Genomic DNA, 21822 nt, shown 5'->3' on the forward strand with positions numbered 1-21822 from the left:
AATATTATATAAATATTAAGAAAATATAATAAAATTATAATTTAATAAAACTAAAAAAAAATAAAGATAACATAATATATACATTTTTAATATTAAAATATATCTACCTATAATACTTTAATTAAACTTTGAAAATATTTATATCCATTTATTATGTACAAAATATTAGAACAAATAAAATTATAAAAAAATGTATAAAACTTGATTGCATAATAATGTAATGTGTGTGAGACACTAACTAAAATTAAAAAAGTGAATAAGAGGTGGAACTAAGAAGTGGAACCAAGAGGTGCAGGAGATTGAGAGAGAGGTGGAACCAAGAAAGAGCAACTAAAATTTTAAAAAGTGAATAAGAGGTGCAAGAGAGAGAGAAAACCACAAATGAGAGAAAGTATAGAAAGATGGTTTAGATAAAATAGAGAATTTGGATTGGAAATCTGGATTTTCTAATTTGAAGATCTTTATAAACAAAATGGATATTTGTTCTGAAAATATAATAAAATATAGATCAAACTAAAAACTGGATTTAAATAAATTGATTTTTAATGGATTAGTGCAGTGCAGAAATTGAGTAATTTGACAAAAGTGGATTTTTTGCCCAACCCTAATTTTTAGGTGAGTCTCAAGCTTCCTTTGCTTTGAGATGCGGCCTTGTGTGAAGATGGTATAATGTGTGAGGATAGATTTTGTTTGCTCCTAGTAATTTCAAAGAGAGAAAAAAAAATGAAAATATGATAAATGAATGTAAAGATGGTGTGAAAGGGAAAAAAAGTGAGGTGATATATGTTAATAAGCTATATAATAGAGACACTGATACTGACACCGAAATATGTAAAATTTCTAAAATCTAGGACACGGAACACAGATGTATATATTATATAATTATGAACAGTATAAATTGACAAAAAAGATTTTATGTGTACAAGTATAGTAGAAAGATGTTTTTCATGACTGAATTTGTTTCTTATTTTTATAATCATAATAACAATTTATATAATAAAATTTGAATTTTTAGAAAATTAATGTATTTTTCATTTTTTAAATTGTTTTTATTAGAACCGTACTAGAATTGTCAAAAATCTAACAAATACTTTTTGAATTGGACACTTCATAGATACGTGTTCTACAAGTATCATACAAGTGTCCGTATCTAATACAAGTATCGGACATCGACACAACATGTAAGAGTAGTGTCTGAGCTTCATAGTTAATAAGAGATATATAAGTATAAAAAAACACTTTTGAATTATTATATACATCTATAATTAATTATGGAGATTTATTATCATTATAATAAAAAAATAATTGAAATAATTTATAATAATAAATAAATTTATTAATAATAGGTAAAATTATATTATTTTTCATTTATTTTCACCATCTTTCACCAATTTAAAAAAGTTCAATTTTCATACCTTTTCACTTCTCTTATTTTCTTTCTCCCTTCCTTATTTTCCTTCTACTAATCCAACCAATCATCAAGAAAATACTTAATCCCTGTCCTTTACTAGAACTGGCGAGGTAACCGGACAAGGCCTTCTTCATGCGTGCCTAGAAACCTTCACGGAGCAAAGTATTAACGAAATTGTTCGTAGACAAGTTAGAACTCCACTGAACACCCAGTGTCTGTGAAAAGACATTGCAATAGCCTTGAACACAAAGAGTTAAAAAACATTGAATTCATACTATATAAATTGAAACATTATCGCACTTAAAAATAGTGACTACTTATAATTAATTTAAACATTAAAACAACTGAACCACATCAGCTCATTTTCGGTAAAACGAGAGATCCGAGATTTTCAGTGGCAATACTATGAAGAACCAATGTACAAATCTCCAACATAAACATTCTGCGAGTGCTATGGAGCAATATGCACCGTGTTGCTGCAAAGGACCTGAATGTAGAGTGCATAATTCTCTTGACACTATTCTAAATGAACCCAGACAACCTGCATAAAGCATCAAGCAGTGCTTGCCATTGACTCAATAAGGATCTGGTAACCTTCTGGTACAGAAGTCTGTGTCTGCACACATTCCGTCAATGCAGGAACATCAGCATTTACGTCTAAAACCCTTGCCAGTACAAGAAGAAGATGAAAATCAGAAATTCGCTTCACAAATGGAAGACTTTTCGTCCTGTCCAGATGATTCTTCAAAGCCTTCACAGTCATCTGTGTGTTCCGGTTCTCAACGGGAAATGTTGATGAAAGAGGACCCTGCATTTTGGTGACAATACACTGGTAAGTTACTGACGGTTAAAATTTACAAAGCAAACTATATGATTTTTATGATTTGAAAAGAAAAGAAACATTTTTATGAAGACTGAAATTTTAGTAGCATATACTTGGTTCAAGTCACAGGTATACAAAAAAAAGATTAGAAAACTTTTGGGTTGACAACTGTATAACATTTGACAGTTTATCACTTTAAAATAAAGAGAGAAAAGAAAATATAGTCAATAATTTAGCAATCTGCAGCACATAAATTTGGCTAACCCTGGTTAAAGAGATCAAGTGTTTGGCTGTCTTCTTTAGCGCTTAAATTTTTTAACTAAATAGCATTGCTATAATTTTTTTAGCCTAAAAGATACTTTTTAAAGTTAAATTTTTTGGGTAATGAGTTACTGGAACTTGAAGTTTAAACAAAAAGGAAAAGAAGGGATAGAAGTAAAAAACAACAAAAACTAATTCCTTTAAAAGCTCGTATGACCAACTGTTTTAGAAGCTGCTTCTTTTTAAAGTTCTTTTTGTTAAAAGGGTTGATTTTATAAAAGACCCTTTTCTTAAAATTATAGTTGTCCATCTTCTCCTATCAAGGAGAAAAATGACCAAAAACAAGTTGGGTAATCAAACGTTACCTGGTATCCTATACCTAACAAGCACAGGACAACTATTTAAAAAAGAAAGCCTCTGTGGTAGCAATTGACAACTTAGAAAGATCATATGATCCTTCCATACTCTTTCAACATTTTAAGTTATCTGAAATATGTATCATTTTGATGATCAAAGAATCTTGGTAATACGATCACAACAAGTAGCAATTCCCAAGCTTTTGGGATAAATAAATTTGCCTGCTATGTAACTATTGACTGTCATTTAAACTTCCTTTTTTTTTCTCATGGAAGACTCCTTAAACCAAAATATCTACCTTCTAGATAAAACATGTTCAGGGAATTAACTAGTTTGGAGGAAGAATGATACAGGTGGAAAAAAATCCTTGATTCCCTAAAGAGGCTAAAGACTGGAAGAACTAAATGACATGTATACATAAACACTATTTTACATTGAAGTAGCCCTTGTTGATCAAATTTGTGGTAAAAAAATACAGTGATTACCCGTTATTACTTTGATGTGCAGAATTGTATTAAGTTCTCTAAATTTGTGGAAACTTCTAGTGCAAATATTAATCTTACACTCACAACAGTAGACAATTAAAAGAATGAAAGTCCAGAAATAGGATTATTTCAAATTATCCATCACCATGGGGTCTATGCTCCTTGAAATTATTAAACTAGTTTTATGGAACAAAAGAAAATCCTGAATCGGCGTTCTTGATTTTACTACAGTCCATTCAAACCAATTAGGCACATCCTCAAATGGATGGAATTAGCTTTATGCTGAAACAGCTATTCTATTCCTTTACTACCATGAATTCATACCCTAAAAAGAGCCTTACTCAACAACAGAGCTGAGTAAGCCACCATTTAGTACCAGAAAATAGGGGTTCCTGCAAACCCAATTGTGGCAGCATAAACATCACTTCTACAGTTTAAAAATTAAAATTTGTATACACCTCATGAAAACAATTTTGATGTTTATTCTAATGGTTATGAGAAAAACAATTAATCTTTAACAGATAGATTAAAAAGAAAACAAATGATATAGACGGCGAATAACTCTTAGGCACTGAACCAAAATACAGCCTAGGGGTAGAACAGAGCACAAGTACAGCAGACGTGCACCATAATTCAGCAAACATGGTAATTTCTACTAGACAATCACAATCACATTGACATGGAGCAAGCAAAAAGAGAATATAAACAAGGAACCAACCTGATGATCTGAGATTTTGACGACGACCAAGAAGAAATCATTGTCAACTTCTTTGGTATCCTTAACCCCAACAACCACATCCTTCTTCATCTTAGACAACTTGGGATCATCGTCCTCCTTTATCTCAGTCTCAAACCACCCTTCCTTGAACAATCTCACGCACACATCACTAATCTGAAACGCTTCAAAATGCACATCGGCACTCATATCTTCATTCACCTCAAGCTTAACAACCGCAGTAACCCACTCTTTCAACCCACTCTCAGCATGGTACTCCGCAGCCTGAAGTACCTCCCTATTCGACAAAGTATAATCCTTCTTGTCCTGGCTTATCGTCTGCGTGAAAATGAACCCTACCCTCCTCATCCCCAACCCCGCCGCAATAGCCTCCACGAGTTTCTCCTCTTCGGGGTCCCTGAAAAACAAGAGATTCTCCTCTGACCCCTGCTGCGGCGGCTCGTAGATGAAGTCCACCTCGACCTTCCCCTCCTCGGAAACGTTGCCGTACATGAAGCCGCCGCGCTTGACCGCGAACGCGAGCGTGTCGTTGACGTAGTGCTGGAACGCGTTAGCGCAATCGCGGTCGAACGACACGAGCTCGCAGTGCGGATTCTCCTGGCGCGTGACGCGCATCTGCTTGGCGATGAGGTCGTCCATGGTCATCTTGCGGCCGAAGGATCCCGCGGGGTTGAAGGCGGGGCCCGCCACGTGGCGCTCGCCTTCGTAGGTCAAAAAGACGATGGAGCCGTGAGCGAGGTTGAGAGACGAGAGAGTGACATCGGGATTGGCCATATCGGTGAATCGATGGAGATCTTCACGCGATTTCGCCAGTAGAAGGTTCTGGTTGGTGGAGAGGGTTTGGTTCTGAACCGGAATTCTCAATTGGGCTTCGATAAGCCGCTTCAGCCCCAACACTGTGGTGGCGTGCGGGTTTTCGACCATGACTCGCTCCAGGCCGTCGCGGCTTCGAAGTCTGAGCATCATGGTGGAGAATCGAGGGTTGTTTATGTTAGGAATTTGCTTAAGAATGTGGAATTAGGGTTATGCAGAAGATGATTAGGAGTGGGAATTGGGAATAGAATGTGGAATGAGTGATGGCTTGTGGAAGTAGAAAAGGTGCAGGGAAAGAAAAAGGTTCGATGGTGATGATGACAGTGACACACAGTAAGAAAGAGAAGCTTGTGCCCTTAGATGTGATCAATTATCTTATATATTGGGTCTAACAACTAATTCCAAATTATGCGTTAAGATTCTGGATTCTCAGTTACCAAATCAATCTTTTTCTAAACTCTATAATTTCTTTTCTTAATATAATATATATCTACATAATTTTCTAAGAATAATATTAAAAAATAATAAAATGATAGAGTTATATGTAGCATTTATCTTTAAGTATAAAATTATTTAATTATTATTTATTTATTAAATATAAAGTTATTTGATTAAAATATTAAAAAATATCAAAGAAACGTATATCTATATAGATTAATAATTCTTTTTGAAAGAATATACATATTTTAAAAAGTTATTTGGAAGATTAAGATATTATTTTACAAAACTAATCAGCTAAAATATAAATATAAAAAAATTGAAAATTGAACCAAAAATATATTTTAAAAATAAAAATTGTAAACAAACATATAAAAATTAAAGAAAAATCAATTTGTAAATAACGGTAAGATAGAATAACTATCTAATCACAAAAAAAAAAAGGTATTTGATATATATAGGATCTTCTAAATCTTTATTCTCGTCTTGTTTTTGTTGACATGGTATCTTTTTTTTATTATGAAAGTGGCTTAAATATAATTGAGATAAGAGATTATAATACAATATATATACATATATTTTAATTTATATTATATAATTTTTTATATCAAAAGATTTGTATTCAGCGTGATATTTTCAGATATTTATAAATTATAAGAACTTTTACATGCATATTTAAATATTTAATTAATTAAATTATTAAATTAACAATGTTGTCTTTTGAAAACTTGTATATTTTTAATATTTTAAGGAAATTAAATTTTAACGTGTCAAAGTTATAACGGACTTTTAAAAAGGTAAGTTTGTCATATTTTATATTGCATTGTCATTATTTTATTTTTGCGAAATATATATATATATATATATATATAAATATATGTATGTAATGACATAATATTATTGCATGGTATAAATTAAACATACTATTAAATCTTATCACATTTTTTTTTCCTATTCTTGTATTGTATGTTACTATACAATGAATATTGCAGTACACATGAATAGGTATTTATAACAGTATAAGAGTGAAAAAAATTAAAATTGAAAATAGTTAAAAGAAACTTTAACGATGATATAAAATAATACTGAATTAAAGATATAAAAAATTAAGTATAACTTAACTATTTTAAATCCTGGAAATTTTTCTTGTATAAAAATTTTAAGTCACATACTTATTTTTTTTCTTTGTCAGTTATTAGTATCTTTAAACCAACTCGGAAAAAAGTTAAAATATAGTAATATATAATCATTCATGTGAAAAAAAAAATTGAAAATGTTGAAGTTTTTTATTATCAAATTTCATATTTCTTATGGCGTTGTGTGAGAGAATGAAACTAAAAAACTTGTGAAACAAGTAAACGTAACAATAAAAGAATGAGACAAATTAATTTATAAGAATACGAGGAAAATTAAATGTTGATTTAAAGTTTTAATGTTTTATTACTATTTATTTTCAACCTTGTAAGTAGAAAAGTTGTAGGAATTTTATTAAATATGTTGTTTTATTTTTATATATGAAATGTATTACTAAAAAATATTTTTACACAAAAGATTAATATGGTTTTACGATTCTAATATTTTTTAAAAGACATATTAAAATCTAAAAAGTTCTCTAGTTTGAGGTTTTAGTGGTAGATTAACATAAATTACATTTTAATAAATAAAAAAGTTTAAAACAAGAATAAAAATATTAATAATATAAAGAAAATTCAACTTTCCACCTCAATATCCATAGTTTTTCTTCTTCTTCTTTTCTTCCATTCTTTATTTTTCACCTCTCATCTTAAACAACCTTTAAATCTCTTTCCAATTTAATATTCATGGTTTTTGTTTTCTTTTTTTCTTCTTCTTTTATTCTTTATTTTTCTTATAGTTTAAACAATCTTTAAATCTCTTATCTTTTTTGATAAATTTTTTATATATCAAGCAAGAACAATCTTTAAATCTCTTGTCTTATAAAACTTTTATATATCTAGCAAGAACGTAACTTCGTATTAGAGTTGTAATCTTATATAAACTATTATACAACACATTAAGGTAATAAATGAGTTTTTATAAGATTGTGATTGAAATTATCTCTTTAAATTTATAGTTTCCTTAAGAGCAAAATAAAATTTAATGTAAAGGTCTAGCTGTATCTTAAATTATAAATAAAGACTTGTGAATACTATGGATATGGAGATTTGTATGTGAAATGGATAATCAAAATTTTGTATTTTTGTCATTTCATATAAAACAGTGTTATTATGTAGTTATTTTGGTTAAATAAGACTTAATTGTGAAATTGAGTGATTTGATTATAAGAATTTGAAGTAGTTTAATGTTAGATTTAATGATTTATAATTAAATAATTTATATTTATAAGGTTACAATTCAAATCATCTCTCCAACTTTATGGTTTCCTTAAGATTGAAGGAAATTCAGACTTGATAATATTTTTGGATTTGAAGATTTAACATAATCTAAAGTTATAATTTAAACTTTAAACAAACTTGATAATATTTTTGGATTTGGAGATTTGCATATAAAGTGGATAATCAAAAGTTGTTACTTTTGTTATTTGGTATAGATTAGTGTTATTTTTTAATTGTTTTGGTGAAAAAACTTAATTATAAAATTGAATCATTTAATTGTAAGATTTTGAAGTGGTTTGGTGTTAGATTTAATGATTTATATTTAAATGTTGAAAGGTTATTTGATTTTTATTTCATTTCCATGATGCGCGGATTAATGAAGGAAGAAAAAGAAGGATTTTTTTTATTAAGATTAGGATCTTCGCAAGCTGAAACAATCCGGACCTAGGAGATAAGTATACTTATCGGTCTCATTCCATGATGGACTAACAACATGAGAATAAAGAAATAATTTTTTTTTTAATAAAATGACTTTTCATTTACCTTGATCCAGAGGCCATCAATTTTAAGAATAAAGTGTTTAATTTTAAGTGTTTAGATATTATAATTTTATTATTCAAATGCTATATTTGACTGAAAATTGTTGGTTAGCTAATGAATCATTTTGATATGGAATGAACCAATGTTTGATCTTTAAAATGAGCAGAATAATTATTACGAGTACGAGAAAGTTATTCGTCCTACTTTATATAATATACATACTGAGATATATAATATATGAATGAATAGGCTTCTAAACTAATTAGTGTGTAAAGAAACTACATTTTTACATGTGAGTTGTGAGAAAATTAAATGATTATGTTAAAAATTAAATACATTTTTACATCTTTGGTTTACAGGGCTTTCTTTCTCTCTCACTACTCTGTGTTACCTAGGGTTTATTTCCACTCCTTTTTATAGTGTATGTTCTTCCTACGAATTTCTTCATAGCCTCTACCGCCTTTCGTTTTAGCCATTTCCTCAAATATTTGCACCTATAAAAATAAATTAATTCTACCTAATTAACAAATATACTACTTCTGTACTTTTTTACGTTTTTATCCAAACAAATTTATTATTATTTATGTTCAAAGTCCAGCATTATTTTGGTTAATTGACTAAATTTAAAAAAAAATTAAAGATAGTTCTAAATTTAAAAAATAAATAAACTACTTATGTTTTAAAATAAGTCGCACAAAATTAATTTCAACTTTTAAATATAGTAATTTGACTTATAAAATTTAACTTTTTTATAATTATAATTATTGAATTTAAATAAGGCGACCAATTTTACAGGCTATTATGGCCAAGTCTACTTTGCTACTCTATTTATAACCTAAAATATTTGAATATTTTCCTTTTATTAATTAAGAATATAAAAAGAAAAAACCTCAAGTATGCCTTGTGTATTCAAACGAGACAATTTAAATGCATAAACTTGATTTAAACAAAAATTACCATACTTAAAAAATGATTGCTTTTCCTCTTTCTTTTTTTCATGAGTTAACTTTTGTTTATTATTTTAATATTTAACGAACATTTTCCAATTATAAAGTTAAAAAAAAGTAACTTTTAAGTACCAACCAGGTAATTTTAAAATTCGAACTATTTCAATTCACAATAAAATTCATTCCATTCAATGGGTTTTTAGCATGGACAGCCAAAAATTGAAGTTAGATTTTAAAGTTTATGAGTATCGGCATAGAATGAAAGAACGTTGTGACCACCATGGTGAAAATTTAAAGCGAGACAATGCCACGCCAACTCTTCCAGTTCAAATTGGCCGTCAAGAGGCATATCACTGTACTGAATTTATTAGCAGTAAGTCCGGCAACTTTGAGTAGAACAAGATACATTTATATATACATTCAACAAATTGAATTACAAACAGGTAATCCTAATCTTACCAAGTGTAATAATTAGTGTCAAACAATTGCCAACATATAACCGTGGAAGACTAGTTTGATGCGCCTGCACAATGAAACACAAAGTGACACAAGTTAAACCAAACGTTCACCATATATATTTATTAACAAGAGGCAACAATAACCAGAAAATTATAAATACCAAAGCAGCACAATAACAGCTACAACCAGTTAACTTGTTTAGGAAAAGAAATTCAGAGGTTGTAAAATCTCCAAATCGGTCAGAAAAGCTTAAGGAAACAAGATTGAATCACAAAGGTTCCAAGACAATTTATTTGAAAAATTAAAATAAAGAGAGAAGCAGCAACACATATACCCCCCGAGCAAATGACTTTTTAAATTTAAATAGGTGAAAATATCAATTCTCAAGCAAGCACTTCCAATATATATAATGGCAGGAAAAGCAAAATTCAATTCCGAAGTCAGACGTGCAAATTTGTTTTCAAATGCTGTCTGTATAAATATCTTCGGTTCATCGCTAGCAGCACGAAGATACCAAATCTTAATTTGCCAATGCACGATACCTGATGTTCTCGAAGCAGATAAATTATCGGTAGCTCTACTAGAATTCCCTGTCTGAGCTTTGTTTTCCTCCCTTGAAACTCCAAGAGACCTTAGCTTGGATGATGATCTGATTGAATTTATCAATAGAGCATCTTCATCATCCTCCTCCTGTCTTCTCCCTTCATCTTGTGCATCTAGTTCATATGCACTAATGGAATCCTCGTCTTCACTTGAACTCTGGTCATCAAAAAGCTTCTTTCCTGGTATGTTTTGCCTCTTTCGTGGCCGGCCCCTGCGCCTAACCGAAACCCCTTCTTTTTCATCTGAAATTATCTCAGTTAGTCACATGAATTTGGAATTAAGCAATTTGTGCCCAAAAAAAGTTAGCAATTAAAAGCTTTCCAAAGAACTGTAAAAAATGATTATTTCATTTAAAAAAAGCCATTACCTACCAAACATAATGTATATAGCCATCATTGTAATCTTAAGCCCATCATGTAGCACACAGAAAAGGGAAGATGTTTGATGTCATAAAAATATTATCAAAATCGTGAAAAATATAAATCGTAGCAAGATTGGAGGGCTAAAGGAAAACTTTTATTTCATATGTTGTGCTCGAGCAGGCAGGCATTGAATTCAAAAGGACTACCACTGAATAAAGCACATTTTAGACACAAGCAATCGTCTAGTCATGGAAATTTTAACCCAAGTACAAAACCCGAGAACTAGAGCCAAAAAGAAATGAACATGTAAACAGTTTTGAAACTAGCGGCAAATTTACCAAAAGCATAGAATCATATTCAAACACATTAATAAGCTCATACCCACCAACTGCACATGATCAATTTCACTGCCAGTATGCTACAACAGTGGCAAAGTAATCACTAAACATCTAATAGCAACTTAACTTTGATTTATTGTTGTCACGCTATAGCCCCAACCAAATTTACTTATCTAGAATCCCAACTACTTACAGTAGCAGCTATTTTATTTGCCACAGAAATAAAATTATGTACTGTTCATGCACTTTATAGGATCCCCTAACGAACATATCCGAGTGCCTTGATCCTATCACTTTTCAGTTAAGAATAACTTTTATAGAGGGCCCTAACCAGCAAATGTTATCAATCATGCCATGTTTGGCTCTGAAGAGAGAAATAGAGGAAGTGAAAATAGATAAGAAATAATTTGGGAGAAGAGCAATAGGTGAGAAATAAAATTGAATGTCCAAGTTGTTATGAACAGTAGAAATAGGAAAGAAAGAAAGTTTTTTGAAAGTTGTCAATTTGATTGCGTAGATAAGAGATCAACTATATAGATAGTATAATACTCATCATTATACCCCTCACCTCATGCAACACAAACCAAACATAAAGGGAAAAATAATAATTGTATTTTTAAAGTTTTTTGCCTATCCTCTTCACCAAACTACCAAATTTACTTACCCTTCTCTCCATCTTCATCCATCATCCTCACCAAAAAGGGCCTCAAAAGTTAAATTAAAAATATCAATCTCATCATAAGTGTATTTTTTCTAATATGCATCTACAGTGCATTGAAACCTACAACCTAATTCATTGGTCAAGCCATCCACCAAATTTGGAGTGTACCACCATATCTTATAATACACTCATTGTACGTTGAAACAAAAAAATCCATCTAAGGGGATATATTCCACATGAACAAATACAAGCACATGAAAAGGTATCGGATATAAAAAAATTTGCACCACATAAAATGAGATTAGAGTGCTTGTAGAGAGAAACGTAAAAAAAAACAAGAATAAGAACCAAGAAAAAGAATCAATAACAGGTGAATAACAGAGTCAGCAAAGCCCAGCCAAGCACATTGTATCCAGAGTGAACTTACAAATGGCAACTAGTTCATCAAGTCACAACTGGAGAAAATAATTTGGCAAATGTTATTCACTAGTTACATATTGGCTTGAATTTTCCAAAATTTGAAAAATAAATAATCACTATTTCATATATTATGCTTCACTCAGATAAAACCCATGATTGCTTTATTATGCAAAGTATTTGACTGTTTGGCACATAACATAACTAAGAACGAAAAATAATGTATAAATTACCTTGAAATCCCTCATTCTTCGCACATTTTTCTCGTAAGTAGGCAATAAATGTGTGGAAGGGACGCCATCCACTGGGATTTTCCTCTGTATTGACATTTTGTGCTCTTTGTTGAACCTCATTCAATCTATTTCATAAAGAATATGCATCAAAATGTGTATTGCTGCAAATAGTTCTAAATAACACCAACAAATGAAAAAAAAACTATTACATTTCATTTAAATCTGGAGCAGGGAGTTTTGACAAAAAATGAAGCACTGCCTCTTCAAGAAATGACAATTGTTTTGGAGCATCTATAAAAGCATATTCAATGCCATCCCTGACAACTTTTAAAATTTCAGGCCTGTATTTGATCCGGGCAGCACCAGTAAATGTTCCAGAAAGCTTAGCAGCCAGATCTTTACATCCTAATAAAGGATTGTTTTCTGAAGAACCATTTTCACTACCAGAGATATAGACCAGAAGGCGATGGTATTCCTGCCAAAATAAATTCATGAAGACTTACGGAAAGAACTATAAAAGAAGGGTCAGAAGGATGAAATATAAACATGGTGTTCTTTCTGCGGAAAAAAAATGGTGGAAACTCAAAAGGCAGACCCTCATTTCCAACCACTGCAAACTATAATTCCAGAAAGCACGGCAAAGACAAGCTCAGTTGAACAGCTTCTTCCAGGAAAGAAGTGAATACTATGTTGAACTATGCCAACATTGAGCCCAAGCTAAAATTGAGAAATTAAAGGTTTTGAAATTGAAAGCACCCTGAAATATAATATTCATTTTGTTTTTTTATTAAGATACTGATACTCCTTACCAATTAGAGGTAAATATTTAGTTCTATGTCTTGCTTTGAATATAAATATTGCAAGTAACTTTTGTATTCAGATTTCAAATAACAATAATAATTCTTTGACATCCACTTTTTTCTCTTATCTCCACTTTAAAACTCCTTTTAACAATAACATATTGTTTTTAACTAATAAAAATAAATAATTTTTTTAAGATAAAATAATAATATTATTGGTTGTCAAATGGGAATCTGAAAAAATGAGAGTCTCAAACTATCATCATCCTTCAAGTAAATAGGTATGTCATCACACATGCATGGGGTGAAAAAATGAGATCATGTCAATTTGTTTTGACCGAGGATAATACACTCATGAGTTACTATAGTAATCAGATTTCAAGTAAATAGGACACAGGGCGGAAATTTAACTGTTTATCGTTGCTAAAATAGTCCTTGTAAAGACAAAAGAAAACCCAACTATATCTACTATTTAGGAACAGCGCCAAAAGGCTAACCTTTTTAAGTGCTTCCAGAAAAATGAAAGCCAAATCAACTTCTTTTTGCTTCAAAACTGTGATCAGATACTTTACAATATCAGTCACACTAGTCCCATGCATCACAAAATGAGAAATAATCTCAGAAGCAAGATCCTCCTACATCAGGAATAGCCAATTTTGACATAAATTATTTCACAAGCAACAGAAATATGTTTCCCTATAAAAAATTGGAAATAGTCATAACTTTACTTAAACAAAATACCAATCCACCTTTGGAACAACATCATTAGCAATCAGCTTTCCAACAGCAATCATCATATTATCTCTACTTGTCTCCACAGCATACTCTTTATTAACATCTTCATCTTCTGCCTCATCTAAAAATTGACAGGAAAGTGAAAAAGACATCTATCACCAAATCAATAACAACAATTTCATAAGCAATGTAAACAGACAGAAAAAAAAATAGTTTCAGTTTAATTAGTAAATATAGGATGAATCTCAGTACGAGTCCATAACATCTGTCCATGTTCACCTGAAATATTAAGCTGTTGTTGGCAAAGTTCCCAAAACTTCCGAAGCATAATTGCATCTGGCTGATATCCTAGTGTTTCCAGCTGTGTCTTTCTGAAATTTGTTGTCCTGAATAAGAACCATGTTTCTGCAAGTATGATGCATACCTTCGGCAATAAATAATTCATTAGATCAAATCAAGAGAATGGAGACATGATGTGTTTATAATCCACAAAGAAAAAGGCAGATAAATTGGAGCTCTCTTACTCTGCAAGCAAGTTCACTTCCAGGTTTACCCCCTTCCTTGTTGTCAGCATTCAAGTTGAGAAAGTACTCAAGTTCTTGCAACAAGGTATCACGCTTAGACAAAAGAGAAGCTAAGGATGCGCCAGAAACAGCTTCTTCATTTGTTATAGACTGTAGACTCCAAACCAGATGGAAATACATGTTCAGAAGCAGGAAACCAACAACCTGAATGTGAATGACCAGATAATTTAATAATCGAACACAAGTAACAATGTCATAAAAACATAACACCTGTTGTGAGAAACCACTTACTCACCTCATCCTCCATATTATTCCTAGAACCACGTAGTACACTGACAATGTCTTCATACAGGCTATCAATAGGCACAGATCTTTTCAGTTGCAGTTCATACAACCTTTTCAAGTTTACAAGAAGAGAATACTCATCACCACCATCCTGCAGTGTCATCTCACTATACGTTAAGTTTCTCCTACGAGAAACTAAAGTAACAAAAATTATGAAATTTGAGTTGCATAGAACATACCACTACTTCCTTAATCGCAGATTTCAGCTTAGCAATTATTTCATCTTCAAGTTCCTTTAATTTAATACGAACAAAATCTTGCAATTCCCCTTGACTTTCCATGCAACAAAAATTAATTGCCTTCATACAAGCCCTAAGAGGGTCCTTGTCACCATGCTTAAAAAATGCATCTTTCATGAGCTGGAGTAAATTTTTGAAATTCTGAAAAGCAAACACTAGTCAGTTTTTTCAGAAACAGGGAAAATCTGAAATGACACAGAAAAAATCACCAACCTGTTCCTGCCTCTTCAAGGAATAATATTCAAGGTTCATATGTAAAACAATCTCAACGAGTGATGACACTTTTGCTTTATCTGAAATGTACTTTCGCAAGAGTAATGGGTATGACTTCATCATAGCAACAGTTATTTCCTGTTTGTTATTTTCAAATACATCCTGTCATTAATAGGAGGTAAGAGATTAGAGACTGTCATAAAGAACAATAAAACAAGCCTTCCATCAAAATGAATGCTTACAAATAGTACTGGGTTGTTACTGATCAAGTATCCAATAAATACATTCTTTGCTACCGAAAATAATTTAACACAATGAATTCCTGAAGTGATCAGATATTTACAAATCAAAAACACAATTAAAAAAATCCAGAATAAATTAGAAATGATAATAAGAATAAAGCCATATACACTGTCCATGAAAGCATGGTCTGCTAAATTTTTTGTCAAAATAAACATTAAACATCATGTGCAACCCACATCAAAAACCAGTAAAAAAATCATTGGGTGCTGGAGCTAATAAAACAAATACGAGATATTTGGATTTAAAAAGTTAAAATGTCAAGATCACACAAACCTTTTGGGCTTTGCTGTAGTATTGCTTTCTGTTATCCGTAGCAGGAACAATCCTCTCTCCAACAGCTTTCTTCACAGATGCACACAGGAGCCGCACCAAGTTTGTTGCATCACTGTCAGAGAGCTCTACTGATGGATTTTCATCGAGCAGCATTGTTATAATGCACTTCCAATCCTGCAAACAAAACATTAAGTACCATCAAGAAACCACTAAATATTACTCAGTACAACAATAACTATGACCAGAACAATTTTAGGTGCAGCACTGGCATAATATCCACAGGGCAGCAATTCATGAACATACAGACGATTTGCAAAAGATATACATCATACAAAAATTCAGAAGAGTGAGATCATACCCAGGACTCTAGATTTCTACTCAATCTACATTTGTGGAATCTTTAAGAAATGGTAACATTGTATTTTAGCCCAAAGATATTTCAGAGAATAGAAATGTCATTGTTGTATGGAAGATATATATAACAAATTCATTAGATATGTTGCAGAACTTCTTAATTAACAATAGTACCAGGTAAAGCACGTCCTAGCTAGGTTTGGAATATCATAAAATTTGTCACCAAAGCAGCAACCTAAACTGCGCATGAATTCTAGAATTTGCTACCTATTATAAGAATGCAACACTCCAAAATATTTTAATCCTTCTATCCTTGCATTTACCTTAAACAAAGCACATCCTAGCCAGCACTGGAATATTCAGTTCAGATATGCATGAGCAAACAATCAAACACGTGATGGCCAAAAGGAGGAGGCGTCACTTTGTTCAATATTTTTCCTATTATTAGCATGGCTTACATACCTTTATGGCGGCCATGTATTCCCACACATCATCAATTACGTAAGTACTCAAAATAGGATCTTGGGAGAACTCCTCCAGAATTCGCAACATTCTCTTTAGATGGACCTCAGAGGTATCGACAGTTTCATCTGTAAAAACAAAATTGTCTCATCACAATTTAATCCTAGTCAAAATAATGGTATCCAATATAAAGTGAAAAATACATGGATTGACTTAAGACCTTTAAATCCTGATTGGAAGGTATTTTGAGCAATTAAGTGATCATACACTAATGCTCCTATGGCATGCCTGATTTCTGGGGTCTCATCATTCAACAAATCATACAAAGGACCCAAGTCATCTTCAGGAATAAGTTGATGTCTGCAGTGAACCAAAAAATCAATTAATTCAAAATCAATTTACAATCTATTGCATAAAAACCCACAAGTAAACAGTTAATATATATGAATTAAAAAAAGGTTAGAAATTCAGACCTTAGTAGTTGCTTAACAAGACCTATGGCATGAACAGCCACAGAAACATCAATGTCATCAGCAAGCTCAATCATACGGCCCGAAAATCTTTCAGTAAATAAGCCAAGGGTTGGTACATTATCATCCACCTCATAAAGATTTTGCAGGGCGTGTATAGAAAACTTTCTTACACCAGCATTCTACAAATTGGAGTGTGGGAGAAAAAGTTAAAGCAAGACAGCAAGTTGTGCAGTACATGAACAATTAAAAGTTGCATGATAAGAACATAACAACATGTTCAATACTTTGTCATTTAGCGTCCATCCAAGATATTTCAAGTACAAATCCTGCAGAAAAAGTGTTGGGTATGAAAGGATCCATGCACCCAATGATTCAATGCATGACATTCTAATATTTGGGTCAATGTCTCTGTAGCGGTGCACAAATAACCTTCAAAAAAACATTAAATGGGCAGGTTAGATCTACAGCCACAACAAATTCAATACTGGTGGTAAAATGTTGCTTTCTTTTCCTTTGATTAAAAATAATCTTAGCTTGGCAAACTCGTACCCAGTAAATATCTTGCGCATCATCTCCTCCAACAATGTTATTCTCTCATGAGTATCAGAAAACCTTTTATTTAGCGACTCAACTCGAGGCCCCTCAGTTCTTTTCTTTTTCTCAGCATCCAACTGTCTACGAGTAGTCTCTCTCTGAGCACCAAGCATATTAGCGATGGTTATGAATGATGAGACCAGCCTAAGACCCACCAACGATGCAATTTGACGGTAAACTCTTGGAGGGGTGCTACATAGGTACAGCAGCAGTTGAGTCATGGTATATATATATTTTCATAGATTCAGAAGTTTGAAGCAAGCATACTAACCATGACAATGCAATGATATAGTCCATGCACTTGTCAAATAAAACTTGATCAAACAATGGCCCATGCTGACATTCCCGAACCAAATTATCCCAGAATGATTCTAGATTCTCTTTGAAGTTTTTAATTTCTTTCTTTTTGGAATTCTGATAATCTTCACCTGCACCCTAAAAAGTCAAAAGGTAAAAAAGGAGAGGATAAATGTCCACATCTAACTCATAATTTGACTATTATATCACAATAGAGGATGCCAAAGACTTGGTAATTGTACACTATTAGCCTTAACACTACTAAAAAATAAGTTAGAAAACAGGAAACAAAAGTAAAAGGGAACAAGTTGTATACCCTTTTAGCACAATTGACAAGAGCAATTACAACTTCATCAACATCAGTCTCATCCACGAGATCACTTTTATCGTAATACTTGGCTCCACATGCCTACATTTAAAATTTCACTTTGTTACTATCCGTAAGCGGGTATTTATGAGTAATGATGATAATAAAGTGTCCAAGTTCTTTTCCAAGTCTACCTTTCACCTTTTATTTGCATGTATAAAACTACGATGTCTAATGCTAGTGGTCCTTAATACTTTGAAACTGTTTGAGAATTTCATATTACCTCAAACAGCATTGTCAGGAGATCAACCATTGCAGGTTTCGGATCCTTTTCATAGCGCTCAACCCAAAATTTGACCGCATGAGGAATCAACTTGCCATTTCCTTTTATCAGCTCTACAGAAAATCACATAATAAAAATTAGCCCCGGTCCAGTCACTGCACAACAAAATCTACCTAATTACAGAGAGACCGCAATTAAAAACTATTCACACAAAAAAAAAAAAAACAACTAAGCATAGTTTCGCTAATCACAGTATAAAAAAATGAAGATATGAAATGTATAAGTTAAAAATCTAAACCCTAGATATTTGAGCAGTGAGAAAAGTAGCAGAGAGTGTTCAGTTTACCAATTAGGGTTTGGTCAGAGGGTTTGTGCGCGACGCTTGAGGTTCCTTCCGAAGCGGGAGTTCGCCTGTATTTGTTGCGTGGCTCGTCGAAATCGTCGGGCGAACTCTCTCGGTGAGCGTGTTGGGTGGTCCTGTCGCGGTTAAGGGCGTCGGCGTCGTGGTCCTTGGGAAGGTGTTTGGGAGGTCTGCCCCTCTTCTGCTTAATTAGAAAGAAGCGAAATAAAATTAGGTCAAATGAGTGCAGAATTGAGAAGAAGTATGAGCACTAAGTGTGAGAATGGAAACTAACACGAGGGGGTCGATTGGAAGCTTCAGAAGGTGGAGCTGGATCTTCCATCTGCTAAAGATGCTTCTTCAACACAGCGAATCAGCGATTTCACACTCGCATCGTGGATAGAAGAAGTAGCACCAACTACAAAGAGGAGCTCGGCCACTGCAAATAATAGTTAAGAAATCTCCCGCCAATTCACAACTATCAATATGTGATGACTAAATATCTTACTTTACATCTCTTTATGAAGCATTTATATATATTTATATATAAAGATTTCTCATTATAATTATTTTTAGTGTATTTAAATTTTGTTCTTATTTGATCCTCTTATCAATATTGTATTTTGATTATTTTATTATTTTATAACTATTTAAATTTAAAAAAAAATATAACTTTTCTGTTTTTCTTACTGAAAATTTGTGATTCACCAAACATTTTTGTCTTTTTGTTACTTTTCTATTTATTTCATGTCGTAATTGTATTTTTTTTTTCTGATGAAAATTAAATAAATTATAATACTTAGCAATCATGATAGCTATATTTTTTTAATTTTTTTTTTAATCTTGATAAGAATATACAAATAGAAAAATAAACATTTAAAATAAATTATAAATTTATACTTATAATATAAATATGCAAAGACTAATACCGTTTATTTAAATTTTAATATTAATAATATATATATATATATAATAAAAATAAAAACAAAAACGAATACACAAGTGTTGTGCCTGTGTTTCCAGTAGTAAATATAAAGTAAGTACGAATGGTATTTTTTTTATCAATGCATCTCGTCTACCATTTGAAACCAACAGAAACCAACAAGTAAAGAAAATCATATAAATTTTAGTATTTTCTGATAAAAAGAATTCAATTCGCGATTATATGCATAAAACTTTGTTAGAAAAGATAGAAAATAATTTTATGATATTTATAACTTAAAAAAACAGTATAACTTTGGTGTAAAAAGAATAATTTAAGAAGTCGTTTTATATTTATTATTAACTGTTTTATAATTTTTTATGGAAAATAGCTATCAATGTTTGTTACGGTACCATAACAAACATGTAATTTCTTTGCTTTTGGACGTGAAAGGTGGTTTTCAGGTGAGTGTCAATCTTCCTTTGATTTTATATGCGGTATTGTGGGATAATGTGTGAGGATAGATTTTGTTTGCTCCAACTAAATTCAAAGAGAGAAAAAAATAAAAATGAAAACATGATAAATGAATGTAAAGATGGTGTGAAAGGGAAAAAAAGTGAGGTGATATATGTTAATAGAGATATATAAGTATTAAAAAAACATTAAAAAGTGTAATTTAAACCTAATTCAATCCCATAAAACTGGCTCATGAGGTCTGTATCTACTTATATACAATGAAATGTCATAATTTATAGTCGATGGTGGATCTCCAACACTTAGATTTATAAGAACATATGCTTATAAAATAAATAAATTTTATAATTTTATTATAAGTAGTTTTTTATTATAAATAATGAATTGAGTTAATTTAAAAACAATTACAAGACGTAAAAAGATAAAAATAAAATAAAAAAGTTAATAGTCTATATAATTTTTTTCTTTTCATCAAATTATAGTTTCACAGGTTGGAGATTTCATATCAACTAGTGATTAGAGCCTTTCATTGTATATAAGTAGATGCAAATCTCAATTCTATATGCCGGTTTTATGAGGTTGAGTTATGTTTAAAGTCTATTTCGTAATATCACGCATGATACATAATTATTTTTTTTTAAACATTTTATATATGTTTAACTGTATGACTATACGTATGAATAATATTTGTCAGAAAAAACAACATGAATTATGTTATACCTGAAAAGAATTGGATTTTGACAACTAGTTGAGAATATGTTAAATAAAAAAGATAATTTAAAAATGATTCAATTAAAACATATAGATTTTTTTTAATAGGTTATAATTTGGCGCAGCTGAAAAAGGTTGTCAAAAAAAGTGCACACTTAACAAAACCACTAGAGAGTGTAACCAACATCAAAATAGAAAGAATAGGATATAAGCCTATCAACGTAATTATTAATTTCTTGCAAATGAAATGATGTTTACTCTGTAATATATATGATATTTGTAGTGTCATGTCTAATGTTAACGTGACCTTTATTTAAAACAGAATCATAAAAAAAAAATTATAATATTACTTTGACAAATAATAACTTTTGGTTTTGGTTCTTTATTTTTCTTTCATAAAAGAAAAGAAGAACAAAATATATAATGTTACCGTATGATGATGAATTTGTAGCGAAGTTTTTTTTACGGTAAAATATATAAGTATCGAATTTGATGGCAAACAGAAAAAAAAATTGTTTTCTTATTTTAAAATAATATAAACTTATCATATCAACTTTTATTTTTAACCATACAAAAATTGAAATTGTTTGATTGACTATTGTGAGAGAAAAGCTGAAACAAAATACATAAGTTGTATCTAGAACTTATGGCTTAAAATAGATTTGTGATCTGAAAAACAATTAAATCCAAGTAAATAATTGAATTCAAATAAATAATTGTTAAATATTTATTGTACATAAATATTAAATATAGTTATTATTGACTTAGAATTTATTTAATCGATTTTATTAACTTTTCATAATAATCAAATTCTTTTACTGTCGCTAAAGCGATTCTAATTAGACAGCAACAACCATTTATTTGTTAAAAAATATTAAATCAATTTAAAGTTAATTAAATTGACTTTATTAATAATTAAATCATTTTAAAATAGT

General features: G+C 31.0%; 2 protein-coding genes across 2 annotated transcripts; both read right to left on the bottom strand.

The window, feature by feature from the left end:
* Positions 1–1664: 1664 nt before the first annotated feature.
* On the bottom strand, positions 1665–5276 carry LOC137814684 (NPL4-like protein 1). The gene is made up of 2 exons (XM_068617550.1): positions 4056–5276; positions 1665–2219 (listed from the first exon to the last, which is right to left on the bottom strand). Exons 1-2 carry the CDS (start codon positions 5037–5039, stop codon positions 1965–1967), a joined length of 1239 nt encoding a protein of 412 aa, XP_068473651.1. The 5' UTR covers positions 5040–5276; the 3' UTR covers positions 1665–1964.
* A 4173-nt stretch (positions 5277–9449) lies between these two features.
* Positions 9450–19298, bottom strand: LOC137814685 (sister-chromatid cohesion protein 3). Its single transcript, XM_068617551.1, has 22 exons — positions 19076–19298; positions 18787–18982; positions 18441–18553; positions 18167–18259; positions 17825–17988; positions 17509–17745; positions 17244–17388; positions 16960–17138; positions 16707–16846; positions 16487–16614; positions 15671–15844; positions 15095–15256; positions 14822–15022; positions 14593–14733; positions 14298–14501; positions 14053–14197; positions 13788–13894; positions 13536–13673; positions 12448–12713; positions 12239–12363; positions 10167–10469; positions 9450–9688 (listed from the first exon to the last, which is right to left on the bottom strand). The coding sequence occupies exons 1-22, from the start codon at positions 19121–19123 to the stop codon at positions 9675–9677; spliced, it is 3423 nt and encodes a 1140-aa protein (XP_068473652.1). The 5' UTR covers positions 19124–19298; the 3' UTR covers positions 9450–9674.
* Positions 19299–21822: the final 2524 nt, after the last annotated feature.

The sequence above is a fragment of the Phaseolus vulgaris genome, chromosome 1 (genome assembly GCF_000499845.2).
Source record: "Phaseolus vulgaris cultivar G19833 chromosome 1, P. vulgaris v2.0, whole genome shotgun sequence".
NCBI lineage: Eukaryota > Viridiplantae > Streptophyta > Magnoliopsida > Fabales > Fabaceae > Phaseolus > Phaseolus vulgaris.